Here is a 19,626-nt window from a genome sequence, read left to right as displayed (position 1 = left end):
TTGACCATTTCCTTTTTACCCCATGGTATTAACCACAACTATGCATATGCACTATTGCACTTTGGTCACTGTATGAAATTATTGGTCACATGAGGATTTTTTTTGGTGCCTTTTTCATCCTTGTGTAGTTTTTCATGTATGTAACTGTGTATTTAATAAACAATGAACTTTTTGCCCCCCAAAAAACTGTTTTTTATTGCATACAATATGTATTTTTGGAGTGGTAGTTTACTTTTATAACCTTGTATTTAACTTACAATCTTAGATGTTGATTATTATGGACCTAATGAATCTATTGCTAATCTATGTAAAGAGCTTCTTCTTGCCTAGGTAACCAGCCAACCTAGGAAAAGAGCCACATACTCTAAAATTAAAAATCATTCTGTTCTTAAGAATGGGAAGGAATTTTAATAAGGGGTAAATTGCAAAGTTGCTTCTTTTTACAAGTACTTTGCAATATTACTTGTTTATAAACTTGAGATCCCTTTAAGGGGTGAGGGGCTAAAGGCCCTCCATACAGAATAGATACTGTAGCTGCTGATAGTTTGCCTGGCCACCATCTCTACTGAATTCTTCGTACGCAGGTGTACTCGGCTCAGTCAGGTTCAATTTGTGTGGCGGTCTTAAGACTATGATTGGTATGGATAAGCTAGCAGAAGAAAATAGAGTGAAAAACGAAAGAAAATAGTATTGAAGAAACAGGTCAATATAGGACAGAGATCCACACATCCACCGTAATTTGTGTCGTGGAACTGGGAGAAGATAATGAAAAGTAGAAAATCTGTAGGTGGTCCTTGTATAGAATAGAAGACATGAGTCCTAATACAAATCTTAGGCTTCTCACCAGTTGGCTAGGCAAGCTCCTTCTGCGCCAAGAAAACCACCATCCTCGACTTCGAGGTGGCATCTTCTGCTGAGAAAGTTGATCAATCACCCCCTTCAAGAGCACACAGAAAAGGATTAATAAGAGGAATACACAATGAATGAGAAGGGTACATAACAGAAATACTACCTGTGGCAGCATCTTGTTGTACACTTGCAAGCAGAGAAGAATCGGGGCAGCGGTTGCCCAGTTATAGAACCTGCACAGAAACCAGAAACATAAGAGACAATATGTAGAGATATAGAACAAAATAAAGAAAAGTACAATATATAAAAAAATGTCCTACTTGTTGTGTATTTTCAACACCAGTCCTGGATTCTCTATGAGTGAAGGGTTTTGGATGAAATCTGAGAATGAGATCCTGTACTTAAGGAACCTGTCTAAATATGGAGAGAACAGATGGATTGCTGGAATCCTCGTGTACAGCGGTATGCATGGTAACGCAATGTTATCTAAGACATAAATTTGCAATATTTATACCTTCAGGGATGTTCCATGTGCTGGTGAGACCCCCACAGAGTGACATTTCCACAGAAGGTATTGATTGTTCCATGTTATCTTCTGGTACCTGTACCGAGTCCTTGTTATGGAGTGGTGGAGGTGGGGGATGTGGATCACTGAAGGTATAATATTGATTATATATATATATATATATATATATATATATATATATATATATATATATATATATTTATATATATATATTTTTATAGAGGATCAACAACATTTTGCATTGGATTTCGTAAAATTAATTAATTTATATCCATCTACAACTGAAAGAGCTTCCGATCTTATGTCGCACATACACATACTATATGCTAGGGCCATTTTCCATGGACATTTCCATTTTTGGAAAAGGGGAAGAAACCAGTCCCTGATGAAAAAAAACAGAGATAAAAAGTGCAAACTATGCAGATGTTGTCTTGGTTGGATCCAAAACCACTGATGGAAGGCATCACTGATAGGCAATGTTTCTGAAAGTTTCATACAGAAAAGCTAGTACCGGTAGCATGCCATTTTCGTACATTGATATTAGTATTGCTACAATAGTTTTTGCCATTACAACAGTATATTAGAATAATTTATAACACCAACTTGAAAAATTATTTTAAAATCCAAACTGTTGGCCTACTGAAATGTATTTTCAGTAAATGCTATCAATACTTGGTCGGGACTTCTTTTGCATCAGTTACTGCATCAATGGGGCGTGGCATGGAGGCGATCAGCCTGAGGTGTTATGGAAGCCCAGGTTGCTTTGATAGCAGCCTCCAGTTCGTCTGCATTGTTGGGTCTGGTGTCTCTCATTTTCCTCTTGCCAATACCCCATAGATTCTCTATAGGGTTAAGGTCAAGCGGGTTTGCTGGCCAATCAAGCACAGTGATACTGTGGTTTTTAAACTAGGTATTGGTACTTTCGGCAGTGTGGACAGGTGCCAAGTCTTGCTGGAGAATGAAATTTCCATCTCCAAAAAGCTTCTTGGCAGAGGGAAGCATGACGTGCTCTAAAATTACCTGGTAGATGGCTGCGCTGACTTTGGTCTTGATAAAACACAGTGGGCCTACATCAGCAGATGTCATGACTCCCCAAACCATCACTAATTGTGGAAACTTCACACTAGACCTCAAGCAGCTTGGATTGTATGCCTCTCCACTGTTCTTTCAGACTCTGGGACCTTGATTTCCAAGGTCTCGTGTGAAGTTTGTGGTGATGGTTTGGTGAGCCATGTCATCTGATGGTGTAGGTCCACTGTGTTCTTTCAAGACGAAAGTCAGCGCAGCCGTCTAATAGGAAATTTTAGAGCATTTTATGCTACCATCTACCGATAGAAATTTCCATCTCCAAAAGCTTTTCTCCAGCAGGACTTGGCACCTGTCCACACTGCCAAAAGTACCAATACTTGGTTTAAAAAATACAGTATCACTGTGCTTGATTGGCCAGCAAACTCGCCTGACCTTAACCCCATAGAGAATCTATGGGGTATAGTCAAGAGGAAGATGAGAGACACCAGACCCAACAATGCAGATGAGCTGAAGGCTGCTATCAAAGCAACCTGGGCTTCCATAACACCTCAGCAGTGCCACAGGCTGATCTCCTCCATGCCATGTCGCATTGATACAGTAATTGATGCAAAAGGAGCCCCAACCAAGTATTGAGTGCATTTACTGAACATACATTTCAGTAGGCCAACATTTCAGATTTTAAAATAATTTTTCAAGCTGGTGTTATAAAGTATTCTAATTTACTTTTGCGTTTTCATTGGCTGTAAGTAGTGTTGAGCGATACCGTCCGATACTTGAAAGTATCGGTATCGGAAAGTATCGGCCGATACCGGCAAAATATCGGATCCAATCCGATACCGATACCCGATACCAATACAAGTCAATGGGACTCATGTATCGGACGGTATTCCTGATGGTTCCCAGGGTCTGAAGGAGAGGAAACTCTCCTTCAGGCCCTGGGAACCATATAAATGTGTAAAAGAAAGAATTAAAATAAAAAATATCGCTATACTCACCTCTCCGACGCAGCCGGGACTTCAGCGAGGGAACCGGCAGCGTTGTTTGTTTAAAATTCGCGCTATTACTTGGTTACGTGAATTCCCGGCTTGTGATTGGTCAGGTCGGCCATGTTGCCGGGACGCGGACCAATCACAGCAAGCCGTGACGAAATTACGTCACGGCTTGCTGTGATTGGTCCGCGTCCCGGCAATATGGCCGCCCTGACCAATCACAAGCCGTGACGTCACGGGAGGCTGGACACGCGCTCATTTTAAAATGGGCGCGTGTCCAGCCTCCCGTGACGTCACGGCTTGTGATTGGTTGCGCCGCGGTCAACCAATCACAAGCCGGGAGGCTGGACGCGCTCATTTTAAAATGGGCGCGTGTCCAGCCTCCCGTGACGTCACGGCTTGTGATTGGTTGCGCCGCGGTCAACCAATCACAAGCCGGGAGGCTGGACGCGCTCATTTTAAAATGGGCGCGTGTCCAGCCTCCCGTGACGTCACGGCTTGTGATTGGTTGCGCCGCGGTCAACCAATCACAAGCCGGGAGGCTGGACGCGCTCATTTTAAAATGGGCGCGTGTCCAGCCTCCCGTGACGTCACGGCTTGTGATTGGTTGCGCCGCGGTCAACCAATCACAAGCCGGGAGGCTGGACGCGTTCATTTTAAAATGGGCGCGTGTCCAGCCTCCCGTGACGTCACGGCTTGTGATTGGTCAGGGCGGCCATATTGCCGGGACGCGGACCAATCACAGCAAGCCGTGACGTAATTTCGTCACGGCTTGCTGTGATTGGTCCGCGTCCCGGCAACGTGGCCGACCTGACCAATCACAAGCCGGGACTTCACGTAACCAAGTAATAGCGCGAATTTTAAACAAACAACGCTGCCGGTTCCCTCGCTGAAGTCCCGGCTGCGTCGGAGAGGTGAGTATAGCGATATTTTTTATTTTAATTCTCTCTTTTACACATTTTAACATTAATGTTGTTGCGATACCCGATACCCGATACCACAAGAGTATCGGAATCCCGGTATCGGAATTCCGATACAGCAAGTATCGGCCGATACCCGATACTTGCAGCATCGGAATGCTCAACACTAGCTGTAAGCCATAATCATCAACATTAACAGAAATAAACACTTGAAATAGATCACTCTGTTTGTAATGACTCTATATAAAAGTTTCACTTTTTATATTGAAAAACTGAAATAAATTAACTTTTTGATGATTTTCTAATTTTGTGAGAAGCACCTGTATATTTATTAAAATCAGTTCTGGCTACATGTTGCTTTCTTAAAGGGAATCTGTCACCTAATTTTGGCCCTATAAACTGCGGCTACCGTCATCAGGGGCTTTTTTGTATTGTGCATTCTGTAATGCTGTAGGTAAGCCCAAGAAGTAACCTGAAAACTAAGAAAAACAAGTTAGATTATACTCACCCAGGGGCGGTCCTGGTGTGGTCCAGTCCGATGGGCGTCACAGGTCCGGGTCCGGCACCTCTCATCTTCATACGATGTCGTCCTCCTCTTTGCTTCCTGTCACGGCTCCTGCGCAGGCGTACTTTATCTGCCTTGTTGAGGGCAGAGCAAAGTACTGCAGTGCGCAGGCGCCGGGAAAGCAAAGAATGCTGTAGATAAGCCCCTGATGGCGGTGGCCGCAGTTTATAGGGCCAAAATTATGTGACAGATTCCCTTTAATTAAAAAGGGGGATGAGGTTTCTTTAAACGTGAAAAAGCCTCATGTAATTCCTTCGTCTTACCTGTTAGGAAAATAAAGTGACACTTCCTGAGAGTCAGGAGACAGAACATCATCAGGATGCAATGAAGGAACTTCATTGACTGTGTCTGCATAGAAAAATGATAATAAAAGATATTAGTACTAGACCTACAGCGGCAGAACACACAGGACAAGTGCTGGACAAAAGATTTTGGGGTACTGATTATTCCAATGTCTGACTTCCTGAAGGCTGACCTCTCATAACACTGTGTTGTGCCTGTGGGTTATAGAATATGATACCATGCTATAGTAACCCCATAAGGACCAAGTCCATGCTGGTAATCAGGACCACATTTGTTTTTTTTTCTGTATTCAAAGCTGTGACTTTTATTATCTTCCCATCGACATTGCTGTGGGGTGCTCCCATCATTTGTCAAAATTCAGCATGGCACCTGGATCACATGCTTGCACCTGCCATTATTTTGTGGTTACACTGGATTGTACCTATAGGATTACAGTCACATAGATTTCTATTCAGGGGTAAGGACATGTGTGAAGGCATCAGAAAATTAATTACTTTACCCTGCACACAAGTCTAGAAATCAGCAAAGAAGTGAAAAAACAACATATTTGAAAATTTGATAACTTTTTTGCACTATTCGTAAAGTTCTGTCTCGGCAAGCTTCTACTAAATGAGGGAAGCAAATGAAAAATATCAGAAAGATAGAGATAAATTGGGCATTTCCCTTGCAAACCTTCATGAAATGGATGCATGGACGTATCCGCACATTCAGGGAGACTCTGGCTAGCATCACTGCCTTCTGTTGGAACAGGGAACCCTGGATCTGGTGAGATATGTTCAAGTAGCTCAAGCTCCTTCGTTGGACTTGGTGGAAGAGACTGTGATGTTTGAAGACCCAAATCTGTCCAAGAGACCTCATAGACAAAAAAAAGTAATTGGACCAGATCAAACTAGATAGACCTTATTAAATGTATGTAAACAAGGTAATGATTGGAAGGGTTTTCCTCACCTGTGGAAGCCTTCCCCAGTCCCACTCTATGCAGCTCTCGGTGCGAGGTGAACCAGGGGCCTTTACTTCCAGTTCAGAGTCACTTTTGGGGGAGGGTGAGCGGCTTTTCAAAAGATGAAAAGTATATTCAAAGATGGCTAATTAACTACAATCAAGACAATTTAACTGCCTGTTTAGACTGGCCTACAACACTTCTACGCATCTGGTAGTATGATTATGATCACTCTGTGTGTACAGAATATCATGTTATTTCAGCACATCAACTGTTTACACAGGACAATGTGCTGTTGATAAAGATAGTTTCTAAGTCTACGTTCACATTTGCGGTCTGCGCCGCAGCGTCGGGCGCCGCAGAGTCGCCGCATGCGTCATGCGCCCCTATATTTACATGGGGGCGCATGGACATGCGTTGCACTTGCGTTTTGCGCCGCATGCGTCACTGCGGCGCACGCGTCCGGGCGCAGAGGACGCAGCAAGTTGCATTTTTGCTGGGTCCAAAATCAATTAAAAAAAGGACGCATGCGGCGCAAAACGCAGCGTTGTGCATGCGTTTTGCTGCGTTTTTGTTTGCGTTGTGCGTTGCGGCGCCGACGCTGCGGCGCACAATGCAAATGTGAACGTAGCCTAAGTCAGCTAAAAAATTATTGCCCCCCCCAATGAACAATGCGTTGATGAGGGTTTGCCGGCCTTTTTAGGCTGGCCGATAGTCAGGAACGAGCATTCCAATGAAAGCTCATTTCTCTATCATGGGTCAGTGTAAATGGGCCCAAAACCCAGAGAAAAGTCTATTTTATCTCTTGAGAAAACAGAAGTATTGAGAAAGCTGACATGTTACCAAAAACAGTCCATGTAAAAACACTCCCCTATAACTGTGGGTGCCTATTGCATTGCAGACCAGCACCATGAACAATTGAAGAAGAAGGAATTGATGGCACAACCACTGAAAACACAAAAGCTTTATTAGAAATCCATTAAAAGGGTATAACAAATGTAATCAACATTGGTGACAGACGTACGCGTTTCTCGCATACACAAAACCCAGACTAAGAAAATGTGTAAGTCTATAACGAATCGTGGTGACATTTTGTATACCCTTTTATGGATTTCTAAAGAAGAACCAAAGCTTCAGTATTTCCAGTGGTTTTGCTGTTGATTCCTTTATCGATCTTATCTCTATTTGTTCTGTAATGTATGTTTAGCTTACCAAAGACATCAGATTTTTATGTGTATCTTATGGTGATGTTTGTTGCACTGTGATACCCAGATACTCTAATCAGGGAAGATGAAAATCCAACAGGCTGGATTTTAGGCTAAGTGCACATTTTGCAGAATTGCCGCTGAAATTTCCGCAGCAATTCTGCAACTCCTGCCGTGGGTATATCGCATGCAGAATTGGCATGCATATTCCTAGCGATTTGCAAGCATAATTAGCTTTCAGAATGCTAGCGTTTTCCAAGCGATCTGTAGCATCGCTTGGAAAACTGATTGACAGGTTGGTCACACTTGTCAAACATAGTGTTTGACAAGTGTGACCAACTTTTTACTATTGAGGCTGCCTATGCAGCATCAATAGTAAAAAGATATAATGTTAAAAATAATTAAAAAAATAAAAAAAATGGTTATACTCTACTCACCTTCTGATGGCCCCCGATCTCCTCAGCGATGCACGCGGCGGCTTCCGTTCCTATAGATGCTTTGTGTTCAGGACCTGCGATGACATCACGGTCACGTGATCTCGACGTCATCGCAGGTCCTTCACACACAGCATCCCTGGGAACGGAAGCGACCGCGTGCACCGCTGAGAGGCAGGAAGACATCGGGGGCCATCAGAAGGTGAGTATATCACAATTTTTTATTTTAATTCTTTTTTTTTTACCAATTATATGGTGCCCAGTCCGTGGAGGAGAGTCTCCTCCCCTCCACCCTGGGTACCAACTGCACATGATCTGCTTACTTCCCGCATGGTGGGCATAGCCCCATGTGGGAAGTAAGCAGATCAATGCATTCCTAGGTGTGCGCAATCCCCGCGATTCTGCAAATTTAATGAACATGCTGCGTTTTTTTCTGGAAAGCGTTTCTGCTCAGGAAAACAACACAGCATGTGCACAAAAAATGCGGATTGCATTCTATTAAATAGAATGCTTAATGTGAGTGGTTTTTTCGCGGTTTTATAGCGTTTTTATAGCGAAAAACCACGAAAAAACTGCGAAAAAAAAAGCAATGTGTGCACAGAGCCTTAATCTGCTTAATCCATCTTGTACTGCAGGATAGGCAGTGCCACAAGTAGCTGCTTATCTCTAGTTCCTTTCAACACAAACATATTTATTTTGCCAGTACAGTGTGCCTTTGTTCAGACTAGTCAGCAGAATTGTTGTCAGTTATCTCATTGTCTATATCATCCTTAATGGGGCTGTCCACCGAAAACAAGTTATCCTTAGGGTATGTGATAATTTACTGATCGGTGTGGGTCCTACCGCTGGGACTCACCACGATCAACAGAGCGAGGAATTTTTATTACCAACGGGGCACTTTTATTCTCATAACAACGTGGATTCCCAACTGCAGCTCCATTCATTCTCTATGGGGCTGCCTGAAAAAGCTGAGCACGACGCTTGGCAGCCCCATAAGGGATGGATGATGCAGCAGTTGGGCAAGTGGTCTCGTCTATGGAGAGGTGATAATTTGTTTTTACTGGTCAAATCCTTTAAAGCACCAGTCCAGCGTTGAAAGATAAAACGCTGGTGAGGTGCTTTAAAGGATTTGACCGGTTCTAATCTAAGGTTTCCACCTTTTATCGGCACCACTCCGATCCCGTGGTGTCACCTTGCGACCGCAACTTCTGAAGTCAGAAGTCATCTCACAAGCTCTCAATACAAGTCTATGAGAGCCAGAACTAACACTGGAGCAATACGGCAGGTCACAAACTGCTGGAGACCGAAGGGAGAGGCGGCGAAAGAAGGTGAAGATGGCTGGGGGTAAGTATGAGAGTGGGGCAGGCCTTAGTTTAGAAGCACCAACCCAGCAATAAAAAAAAACAAAAAACACTGGAGTGTTGCTTTTATTTTGATAAAGCCAATAACTCTACAGTCTCTATATGTCACCTTGTAGACAGCTGCAAGACATCCTCTTCAGCAGTGGTGAAGTGATCCTTTGACTGTGATGAAGAAATGTCATCTGGGATCTCAGAGAATGAGAAGTATATGGAGTCACTAGGTATAATGATGAGACACGTGACAGAAGACAATCAGTATGCTAATGATACGGTATATGAACAATTTCAAGAACAAAAAACAACTGTTCAAATATTAAGCAATTGAATATAATAAAATTAAATCTTTTTTGTATGATCGAGAACATAAGTCATTATACTAGGAGTGGACGTGGCTGAACAATTAACCCTTTCCTTCTGAAGCCTGTTTATCTTCCTGAGCAGGCCAATTTTTTTTTTTTTTAAATCTGACCTGTGACTTTATGTTGTAATAACACTGGATTGCATCCACATATCCCAGTAATTGTGAGACTGTTCTAATCAAACACACTGTCCCTTTGGTTAAAGTTGAATATGGGGCAATATATTTGCATTTATTTATGAAAATATTTTAAATTGAAGGATAATTTTGAAAAATTTGCAATTTTCGAACTCTGAATTTTTTCAGCCTTTAAATCAGATACTCATGTACCACACAAAATAGTTAATAAATAACATTTACCACATGTTTACTTTACGTCAGCACAATTTTTGAAAAGTCATGCTTTTTTATTAGGATGTTAAACAACTTCAGAGTTTAGCAGCACTTTTTCATTAAAACTTATAAAACCTATCTTTTAGAGATCACCAAGGGAGTAACTATAACAGGTCAGAATGTTAAACTAAGAAGCTCATGTTCAGTTTTGTAAAGTCTTGCTTAGGCGCAATAGATCAATGTGTGATTTTTGGATATGAGGTCCATGTCTTTTTCTCCAGTTATAACATTCTGCATACTGTCCTCTATTTTTTTGTTTCACTTGGACCAGCACTCCTCTCATTTGACCAAGGTGATTTTAAATTATCAGGAGACTACAAAAGGGGTTCCATATATGTATTACTCTCAACGCACAGGCTGATAACATGTGGAAGATGAGATTTTTTAGCTCCTTTCACTTGGTGTTGTGTGGCGGCCATTGCTGCTGTGCCTGTGGAGCGGTGTGGTCTGTAGCCATGGGGGCTTTGCCTTGCACCATGGTTGCTGTGAGGGCACTAGGTCGCTCCCTCTGGTGGTACGCTGTTGCTTCGGCAGTGGTCTGTACATGGCGCTGCAATTATTTAGGTCAGGGACCCACTGAGAAGTTCTCATCAGTATGTTAAACTAAGAACCTCATGTCCAGTTTTGTAAATTTCTTCGTAGCCGTAACATATCAATGTGTGATATTTGGATGTGCAGTACATGTCTCTTTCATGAGTAATAGTAACTATAATAGGTGCATAGGTTGCAATCGTAAATGTCTATAACCCCTTAATGACCACCGATACGCCTTTACGCCTTTTAACAGCAGCAGTTAAGGGTACTTATTTATCAGCGCCGCTTTTTAATGGTGTTGAGAAATAAGTGTTAAGTGCCCCCCAGTGTCGGAAAATCTCCGGAGTCTCGGCTACCGAGGGTAGCTGAGACCCCAGAGAACATGATTCGGGTCGGTTTTTACTGTCCCCAGTCTTGTGAGCGGGGATCGCAAAAAAAAAAAAAGTTCAGTTTATTTCTCTCTCCTCTGATATGATCTAGCATACCAGAGGACCCCCGGTACCTCTGCCATCCGCGGGACCCTCCAGCTTGGTCCCCCGCACCTCCACGTCATCTTCCTGGAAGAAAATGGCAGGCACATGCGCAGTGCGCCCGCCGAGATCTGCTGGCCGGTACCCGGCAACAATAGGAGATTTTTCCTATTGGTTCTTTTTGATCACTGTGATAGACCCTATCACAATGATCAAAATAATTAAAAAAAAATAGTAAATCGAACCCCAACCCATTTGTCACCTCCTTAATTAGGTAAAAATAATACAATTAAAAAAAATGTATTTTTTCCCATTCTGTGCAGTTAGGGTTGGGGCTATAGTTAGGGTTAGGGCTAGGGTTGTGTTGGGGTTAAGATTGTGTTGGGGTTAAGGCTGTGGTGTTGGGGTTAGGGTTGTGTTGGGGCTATGGTTGTAGTTAGGGTTGGGGTTAGGGCTGTGTTAGGATTGGAGTTAGAATTGGCGGGTTTCCATTGTTTAGGTGCATCAGGGGGTCTCCAAATGCGACATGGCACCCACCATTGATTCCAAGCCAATTTTGCATTAAAAAAGTCAAATGGTGCTCCCTCCCTGCTAAACCCTGCCGTGCGCCCAAACAGTGGCTTTCCCCCACCTACGGGGTACTAGCGTACTTAGGCGAAATTGCACAACAAATTTTGTGGTCTATTTCTTCTGATAGCCTTGTGAAAATAAAAAAGTTGGGGTCTAAAGTACATTTTTTGTGAAAAAAGTTAAATGTTCATTTTTTACTTCCACATTGCTTTAGCTCTCATGAAGCACCTAAAGGGTTAATAAACTTCTTGGATGTGGTTTTGAGTACCTTGAGGGGTGCAGTTTTTAGAATGGTGTCACTTTTGGGTATTTTCATATTAACCCTCCAAACTCACTTCAAATGTGTCCTTAAAAGTGGTCCCTAAAAAATGGTTTTGTAAATTTTGTTGAAAAAATGAGAAATCAATGGTCAACTTTTAACCCTTTTAATGTCCTACCAAAAAAAATTATGTTTCCAAAATTGTGCTGATGTAAAGTTGACATGAGGGAAATGGTATTCATTAACTATTTTGTGTGATGCGACTTTCTGATTTAAGGGCACAAAAATTAAAAGTTTGAAAATTGTAAAATTTTCAAAGTTTTGTAAAATTTCCATTTTTTTAAATAAATAAATGCAAGTCATATCAAATAAATTTTACCACATGAAATACAATATGTCATGAAAAAACATTCTCAGAATCAGTGGAATCCATTGAAGCGTTTCAGAGCTATAAACTCATAAAATGACAATGGTCAGAATTGTAAAAATTGGCTTGGTCATTAAGGTCAAAATTGGCTTGGTCATTAAGGTCAAAATTGGCTTGGTCAGGGTTTAAAGCCGAAGAGGCCCAAAAGGTCGTTTGGCCGATATAAAAATAACCTCACTATTAAAGATCTGCGATAACTGAGGGCTCCGTTGGAGATTTTGCATTGGGGACAACAAGTTTTAAGTCACGCCATTTAAGACCAACCACTTAACATATAAAGTGACATTTGGGTACTTATATGTCAGAAAACTCCAAAACAAGACCCCATTTTAAAAATTGCAAAACTGCATTCATAAAGTTTGTTAACCCTTCAGAGTTAATATATGGGGCTGCTCATATCAGCGTTTTTTTTTTCCTCAGGCACATTCAACGTGTGTGTAAAATCGCAGCAGGCTGCGATTGTTACCGAGACACGTCAATGCAAGCCTATGGGTGTGAGAATAAAAAAAAAAAAAATCACACAGCACTCACTTCCCACGGCGCTCCTCTGACGTCAGATAGGTGAAGTGAGTTCATTGGCTGTGAACTCCCAGGACCTGTCTGAAGGCACCGCAAGCAGTAAAACTTTCTCACGGTCGTGGTGCCGTCAGATGGGTAATAGGAGTTCACAGGGAGACGCTGGGCACACAGAGCTAAGTGTGTCTGCTGGATGGCAGGTTCTATGGTCGCATCATGCAACCATGCAGTCTGCTATCTAGATGTAGAAGAGCTAGACCTGTTGTGGTACAAATGGATTATCATGTTCTCTGTGGAAAGGTGAGGAATATTGTTGTTTGTTTTTTTAACTCTTTTGCAGAAGACAATGGCGTTGGTGGAATGTGCGAGGTCATAAGTATGGTTTAATTAAGATTTATTAAAGGAATCTGTGTCATTCTTTCAATGAAATTACTTTTATCTGGGTAAAGTGGGAAGAGCAAGGCTAAGTGCCAGAATTGGCATATCATAGAGATGTGCCTTTTCTTGGGCTGCTGAGAGCTGATGTTTTTAGCCTGGGGGGCAGTATCCATGGCCCTTCCTAGGCTATTGATATCAGCCCGCAGCTCTCTTCATAGCCATTAGTTATAAGGGTACTCTACGTCATTTTTTTTAGGCTACCCCATTTTAATAGCCAGTAAAGGCTACGTATACAGTTGTGAGCTGATATTAACCCCTTCATGATCCAGCCTATTTTGGCCTTAATGACCTTGCCGTTTTTTGCAATTCTGACCAGTGTCCCTTTATGAGGTAATAACTCAGGAACGCTTCAACGGATCCTAGCGATTCTGAGAATGTTTTTTCGTGACATATTGGGCTTCATGTTAGTGGTAAATTTAGGTCGATAATTTCTGAGTTTATTTGTGAAAAAAACGGAAATTTGGCGAAAAGTTTGAAAATTTCGCAATTTTCACATTTTGAATTTTTATTCTGTTAAACCAGAGAGTTATGTGACACAAAATAGTTAATAAATAACATTTCCCACATGTCTACTTTACATCAGCACAATTTTGGAAACAAATTTTTTTTTTGCTAGGAAGTTATAAGGGTTAAAATTTGACCAGTGATTTCTCATTTTTACAACAAAATTTACAAAACCATTTTTTTTAGGGACCACCTCACATTTGAAGTCAGTTTGAGGGTTCTATATGGCTGAAAATACCCCAAAGTGACACCATTCTAAAAACTGCACCCCTCAATGTGCTCAAAACCACATTCAAGAAGTTTATTAACCCTTCAGGTGTTTCACAGCAGCAGAAGCAACATGGAAGGAAAAAATGAACATTTAACTTTTTAGTCACAAAAATGATCTTTTCGCAACAATTTTTTTATTTTCCCAAGGGTAAAAGGAGAAACTGGACCACGAATGTTGTTGTCCAATTTGTCCTGAGTAGGCTGATACCTCATATGTGGGTGTAAACCACTGTTTGGGCATACGGCAGGGCTTGGAAGGAAAGGAGCGCCATTTGACTTTTTGAATGAAAAATTGGCTCCAATCTTTAGCGGACACCATGTCGCGTTTGGAGAGCCCCCGTGTGCCTAAACATTGGAGCTCCCCCACAAGTGACCCCATTTTGGAAACTAGACCCCCCAAGGAACTTATCTAGAAGCATAGTGAGCACTTTAAACCCCCAGGTGCTTCACAAATTGATCCGTAAAAATTAAACAGTACTTTTTTTTCACAAAAAAATTATTTTAGCCTCAATTTTTTCATTTTCACATGGGCAACAGGATAAAATGGATCCTAAAATTTGTTGGACAATTTCTCCTGAGTACACTGATACCTCACATGTGGGGGTAAACCACTGTTTGGGCACATGGTAAGGCTCGGAAGGGAAGGAGCGCCATTTGACTTTTTGAATGAAAAATGATCTCCATCGCTAGCAGAGACCATGTCACGTTTGGAGAGCCCCCGTGTGCCTAAACATTGGAGCTCCCCCACAAGTGACCCCATTTTGGAAAGTAGACCCCCCAAGGAACTTATCTAGAAGCATAGTGAGCACTTTAAACTCTCAGGTGCTTCACAAATTGATCCGTAAAAATTAAAAAGTACTTTTTTTTCACACAAAATTTCTTTTAGCCTCAATTTTTTCATTTTCACATGGGCAACAGGATAAAATGGATCCTAAAATTTGTTGGGCAATTTCTGCTGAGTATGTTGATACCTCATATGTGGGGGTAAACCACTGTTTGGGTGCACGGCAAGGCTCGGAAGGGGAGGCGTGCCATTTGACTTTTTGAATGGAAAATTAGCTCCAATCGTTAGCGAACACCATGTCGCGTTTGGAGAGCCCCTGTGTGCCTAAACATTGGAGCTCCCCTACACGTGACCCCATTTTGGAAACTAGACCCCCCAAGGAACTTATCTAGATGCATAGTGAGCACTTATAACCCCCAGGTGCTTCACAGAAGTTTATAACGCAGAGCCGTGAAAATAAAATAAAAATTTTTCTTTCCTCAAAAATGAGTTTTAGCCCAGGATTTTTTAATTTTCCAAGGGTAATGGGAGAAATTGGACCCCAAATGTTGTTGTCCAGTTTGTCCTGAGTACGATGATACCCCATATGTGGGGGTAAACCACTGTTTGGGCACACGGCAGGGCTCGGAAGGGAAGGCACGCCATTTGGCTTTTTGAATGGAAAATTAGCTCCAATCATTAGCGGACACCATGTCACGTTTGGAGAGCCCCTGTGTGCCTAAACATTGGAGCTCCCTAACAAGTGACCCCATTTTGGAAACTAGACCTCCCAAGGAACTAATCTAGATGTGTGGTGAGCACTTTGAACCCCCAAGTGCTTCGCAGAAGTTTATAACGCAGAGCCGTGAAAATAATAAATGTGTTTCCTTTCCTCAAAAATATTTTTTTAGCCCAGAATTTTTTTACTTTTGCAAGGGTAACAGGAGAAATTGGACCCCAAAAGTTGTTGTCCAGTTTCTCCTGAGTACGGTGATACCCCATATGTGGGGGTAAACCACTGTTTGGGCACATGCCGGGGCTCGGAAGGGAAGTAGTGACGTTTTGGAATGCAGACTTTGATGGAATGCTCTGCGGGCGTCACGTTGCATTTGCAGAGCCCCTGATGTGCCTAAACAGTAGAAACACCCCACAAGTGACCCCATTTTGGAAACTAGACCCCCCAAGGAACTTATCTAGATGTGTGATGAGCACATTCAACCCCCAAGTGCTTCACAGAAGTTTACAACGCAGAGCCGTGAAAATAAAAAATCATTTTTCTTTCCTCAAAAAAGATGTTTTAGCAAGCAATTTTTTATTTTCACAAGGGTAACAGGAGAAATTGGGCCCCAATGTTTGTTGCCCAGTTTGTTGTGAGTACAGTGATACCCCATATGTGGGGGTAAACCACTGTTTGGGCACACGTCAGGGCTCGGAAGGGAAGTAGTGACATTTGAAATGCAGACTTTGATGGAATGGTCTGCGGGCGTCACGTTGCATTTGCAGAGCCCCTGATGTGCCTAAACAGTAGAAACACCCCACAAGTGACCCCATTTTGGAAACTAGACCCCCCAAGGAACTTATCTAGATGTGTGATGAGCACATTCAACCCCCAAGTGCTTCACAGAAGTTTACAACGCAGAGCCGTGAAAATAAAAAATCATTTTTCTTTCCTCAAAAAAGATGTTTTAGCAAGCAATTTTTTATTTTCACAAGGGTAACAGGAGAAATTGGGCCCCAATGTTTGTTGCCCAGTTTGTTGTGAGTACAGTGATACCCCATATGTGGGGGTAAACCACTGTTTGGGCACACGTCAGGGCTCGGAAGGGAAGTAGTGACATTTGAAATGCAGACTTTGATGGAATGGTCTGCGGGCGTCACGTTGCATTTGCAGAGCCCCTGATGTGCCTAAACAGTAGAAACACCCCACAAGTGACCCCATTTTGGAAACTAGACCCCCCAAGGAACTTATCTAGATGTGTGATGAGCACATTCAACCCCCAAGTGCTTCACAGAAGTTTACAACGCAGAGCCGTGAAAATAAAAAATCATTTTTCTTTCCTCAAAAAAGATGTTTTAGCAAGCAATTTTTTATTTTCACAAGGGTAACAGGAGAAATTGGGCCCCAATGTTTGTTGCCCAGTTTGTTGTGAGTACAGTGATACCCCATATGTGGGGGTAAACCACTGTTTGGGCACACGTCAGGGCTCGGAAGGGAAGTAGTGACATTTGAAATGCAGACTTTGATGGAATGGTCTGCGGGCGTCACGTTGCATTTGCAGAGCCCCTGATGTGCCTAAACAGTAGAAACACCCCACAAGTGACCCCATTTTGGAAACTAGACCCCCCAAGGAACTTATCTAGATGTGTGATGAGGACGTTCAACCTCCAAGTGCTTCACAGAAGTTTACAACGCAGAGCCGTGAAAATAAAAAATAATTCTTCTTTCCTCAAAAATTATGTCTTAGCAAGTAATTTTTTATTTTTGCAAGGGTAACAGGAGAAATTGGACCCCAACAGTTGTTGCCCAGTTTGTCCTGAGTACGCTGGTACCCCAAATGTGGGGGTAAACCACTGTTTGGGCACACGTCGGGGCTTGGAAGGGAGGGAGCACCATTTGACTTTTTGAATGCAAGATTGGCTGGAATCAATGGTGGCGCCATGTTGCGTTTGGAGACCCCTGATGTGCCCTAACAGTGGAAACCCCTCATTTCTAACTTCAACACTAACCCCAACACACCCCTAATCCTAATCCCAACTGTAGCCATAACCCTAATCCCAACCCTAACCCCAACACACCCCTAACCACAACCCTAACCCCAACACACCCGTAACCCTAATTCCAACCCTAGCCCTAATTCCAACCCTAAGGGTATGTGCCCACGTAGCGGATTCGTGTGAGATTTTTCCGCACGACTTTTGAAAAATCTGCAAGTAAAAGGCACTGCGTTTTACCTGCGGATTTACAGCAGTGTTCCAGTGTTTTTTTGTGCGGATTTCACCTGCGGATTCCTATTGAGGAACAGGTGTAAAACGCTGCGGAATCCGCACAAAGAATTGACATGCTGTGGAAAATACAACGCAGCGTTTCTGCACGGAATTTTCCGCACCATGGGCACAGCGGATTTGGTTTTCCATAGGTGTACACGGTACTGTAAACCTGATGGAAAACTGCTACGAATTCGCAGCGGCCAATCCGCTGCGGATCCGCGGCCGATCCGCTGCGGATCCGCGGCCGATCCGCTGCGGATCCGCGGCCGATCCGCTGCGGATCCGCGGCCGATCCGCTGCGGATCCGCGGCCGATCCGCTGCGGATCCGCTGCCAAATCCGCACATGCCATAACCCTAACCCTACCCGTAACCCTAACCCTAGTTCTAACCCTAACCCTAGTTCTAACCCTAACCACAGTGGGAAAAAAAAAAATATATATTTTCTTTATTTTATTATTGTCCCTATCTATGGGGGTGATAAAGGGGGGGGTTTATTTATTATTTTTTTTATTTTGATCGCTGTGGTAGAACCTACCACAGCGATCAAAATGTACCTGTAAGGAATCTGCCGGCCGGCGGGCGTACTGAGCATGCGCCCGCCATTTTGGAAGATGGCGGCGCCCAGCGAGGAGACGGCCGGACACCGGGAGGATCGGTAAGTATGAAGGGGTGGTGGGGGGGTGGATCTGAGCACAGGGGGGGTGATCGGAGGACGGGGGGAGCGGACAGCAGGACGGGGGAGCGGGCAGGAGCACGGGGCGGAGGGGACCGGACCCCATAACGGAGCGGTGGGGGGGCGATCGGTGGGGTGGGGGGTGGTCACTTCAGGTTTTCCAGCCATGGCCGATGATATTGCAGCATCGGCCATGGCTGGATTGTAATATTTCACCTGTTTTTTAGGTGAAATATTACAAATCGCTTTGATTGGCAGTTTCACTTTCAACAGCCAATCAGAGCGATCGTAGCCACGGGGGGGTGAAGCCACCCCCCCTGGGCTGAAGCACCACTCCCCCTCTCCCTGCAGATCGGGTAAAATAGGAGTTAACCCCTTCACCCGATCTGCAGGGACGCGATCATTCCATGACGCCACATAGGCGTCATGGGTCGGATTGGCACGGGTTTTCATGACGCCTACGTGGCGTCATGGGTCGGGAAGGGGTTAATAGCCTGGGAAGCTCCAGGGGCATTACCCCCTTCCCAGGCTATAAACATCGTCTCCTAGCCATTGGCTTTCCCTCTGCTGGTTAAGAAAATTACGCGAGAGCCCACATCATTTTTTTCAGAAAAATTTTATTTTAATAATTAAATACATGTACAGACAGCTGCACACCCACTGTACTAATTGTATATGTCAACGACATCTGTATATCTATCTATTCTCTGTATTTACTGTATACAATCCATCTATTCTATGCTGTCGGTACCTGCTTTGATTTTACACTATGCCGCTGCTGAACTGCCGGCTTTTCTTCTATCTATCTATGTAATATACAGTTGCGCTCAAAAGTTATTTGAATATTTGCATTCTTGGCCTTTTTTTCAGAGAATATGAATGATAACACCAAAACTTTTTTCTCCACTCATCATTAGTGGTTGGGTGTGTAACTGACATCTCTATGTGTGTATATATATATATATATATATATATATATTCTATCTAGTCTAACCTGTCACTCTGTGATTTTACTATACGCGGCACATGTATTGCTGGCTTCTATGCCATCTATCATATATATGTGTAAATGACAGAGAATTGCTGTATGTAAAGGCTCATGTTAACATCGCATTACGATAGCAATCGCATTGCATTCGGATGTAAATCAGATGCTAGGTGTGAAAAATCGGATTGTACTCGCATGACACTCGCATCACACTCGTGCAACTCTCGGCAGTGAGAATCGGACCGATTATTTATACGTTTAGTCTGACTCCAGCCTAAGTATGGAACAAACGTTGTGACTGACATTACTAGACCACAACTATAAATTCCACTTTAAGGCTACTTTCACACTAG

At 43.1% G+C, this 19,626-nt stretch overlaps 1 protein-coding gene across 4 annotated transcripts in view; it reads right to left on the bottom strand.

Moving 5' to 3' along the window:
* The window catches only part of LOC143765175 (phosphatidate phosphatase LPIN3-like), a 133,094-nt gene that overhangs the window by 12,483 nt on the left and 100,985 nt on the right, over positions 1–19,626 (bottom strand). For all 4 annotated transcript variants that reach the window (XM_077251589.1, XM_077251590.1, XM_077251592.1 and 1 more), the window contains 8 exons: positions 9,231–9,338; positions 6,130–6,232; positions 5,854–6,034; positions 5,142–5,226; positions 1,364–1,500; positions 1,170–1,263; positions 1,013–1,082; positions 845–937 (listed from right to left, as the gene is read on the bottom strand). In XM_077251589.1, the coding sequence (XP_077107704.1) occupies positions 845–937; positions 1,013–1,082; positions 1,170–1,263; positions 1,364–1,500; positions 5,142–5,226; positions 5,854–6,034; positions 6,130–6,232; positions 9,231–9,338 (871 nt within the window). The remainder of the gene's footprint in view (positions 1–844; positions 938–1,012; positions 1,083–1,169; positions 1,264–1,363; positions 1,501–5,141; positions 5,227–5,853; positions 6,035–6,129; positions 6,233–9,230; positions 9,339–19,626) is intronic.

This window comes from Ranitomeya variabilis, chromosome 4 (genome assembly GCF_051348905.1).
Source record: "Ranitomeya variabilis isolate aRanVar5 chromosome 4, aRanVar5.hap1, whole genome shotgun sequence".
NCBI lineage: Eukaryota > Metazoa > Chordata > Amphibia > Anura > Dendrobatidae > Ranitomeya > Ranitomeya variabilis.
This window is presented reverse-complemented; position numbering and strand designations above follow the sequence as displayed.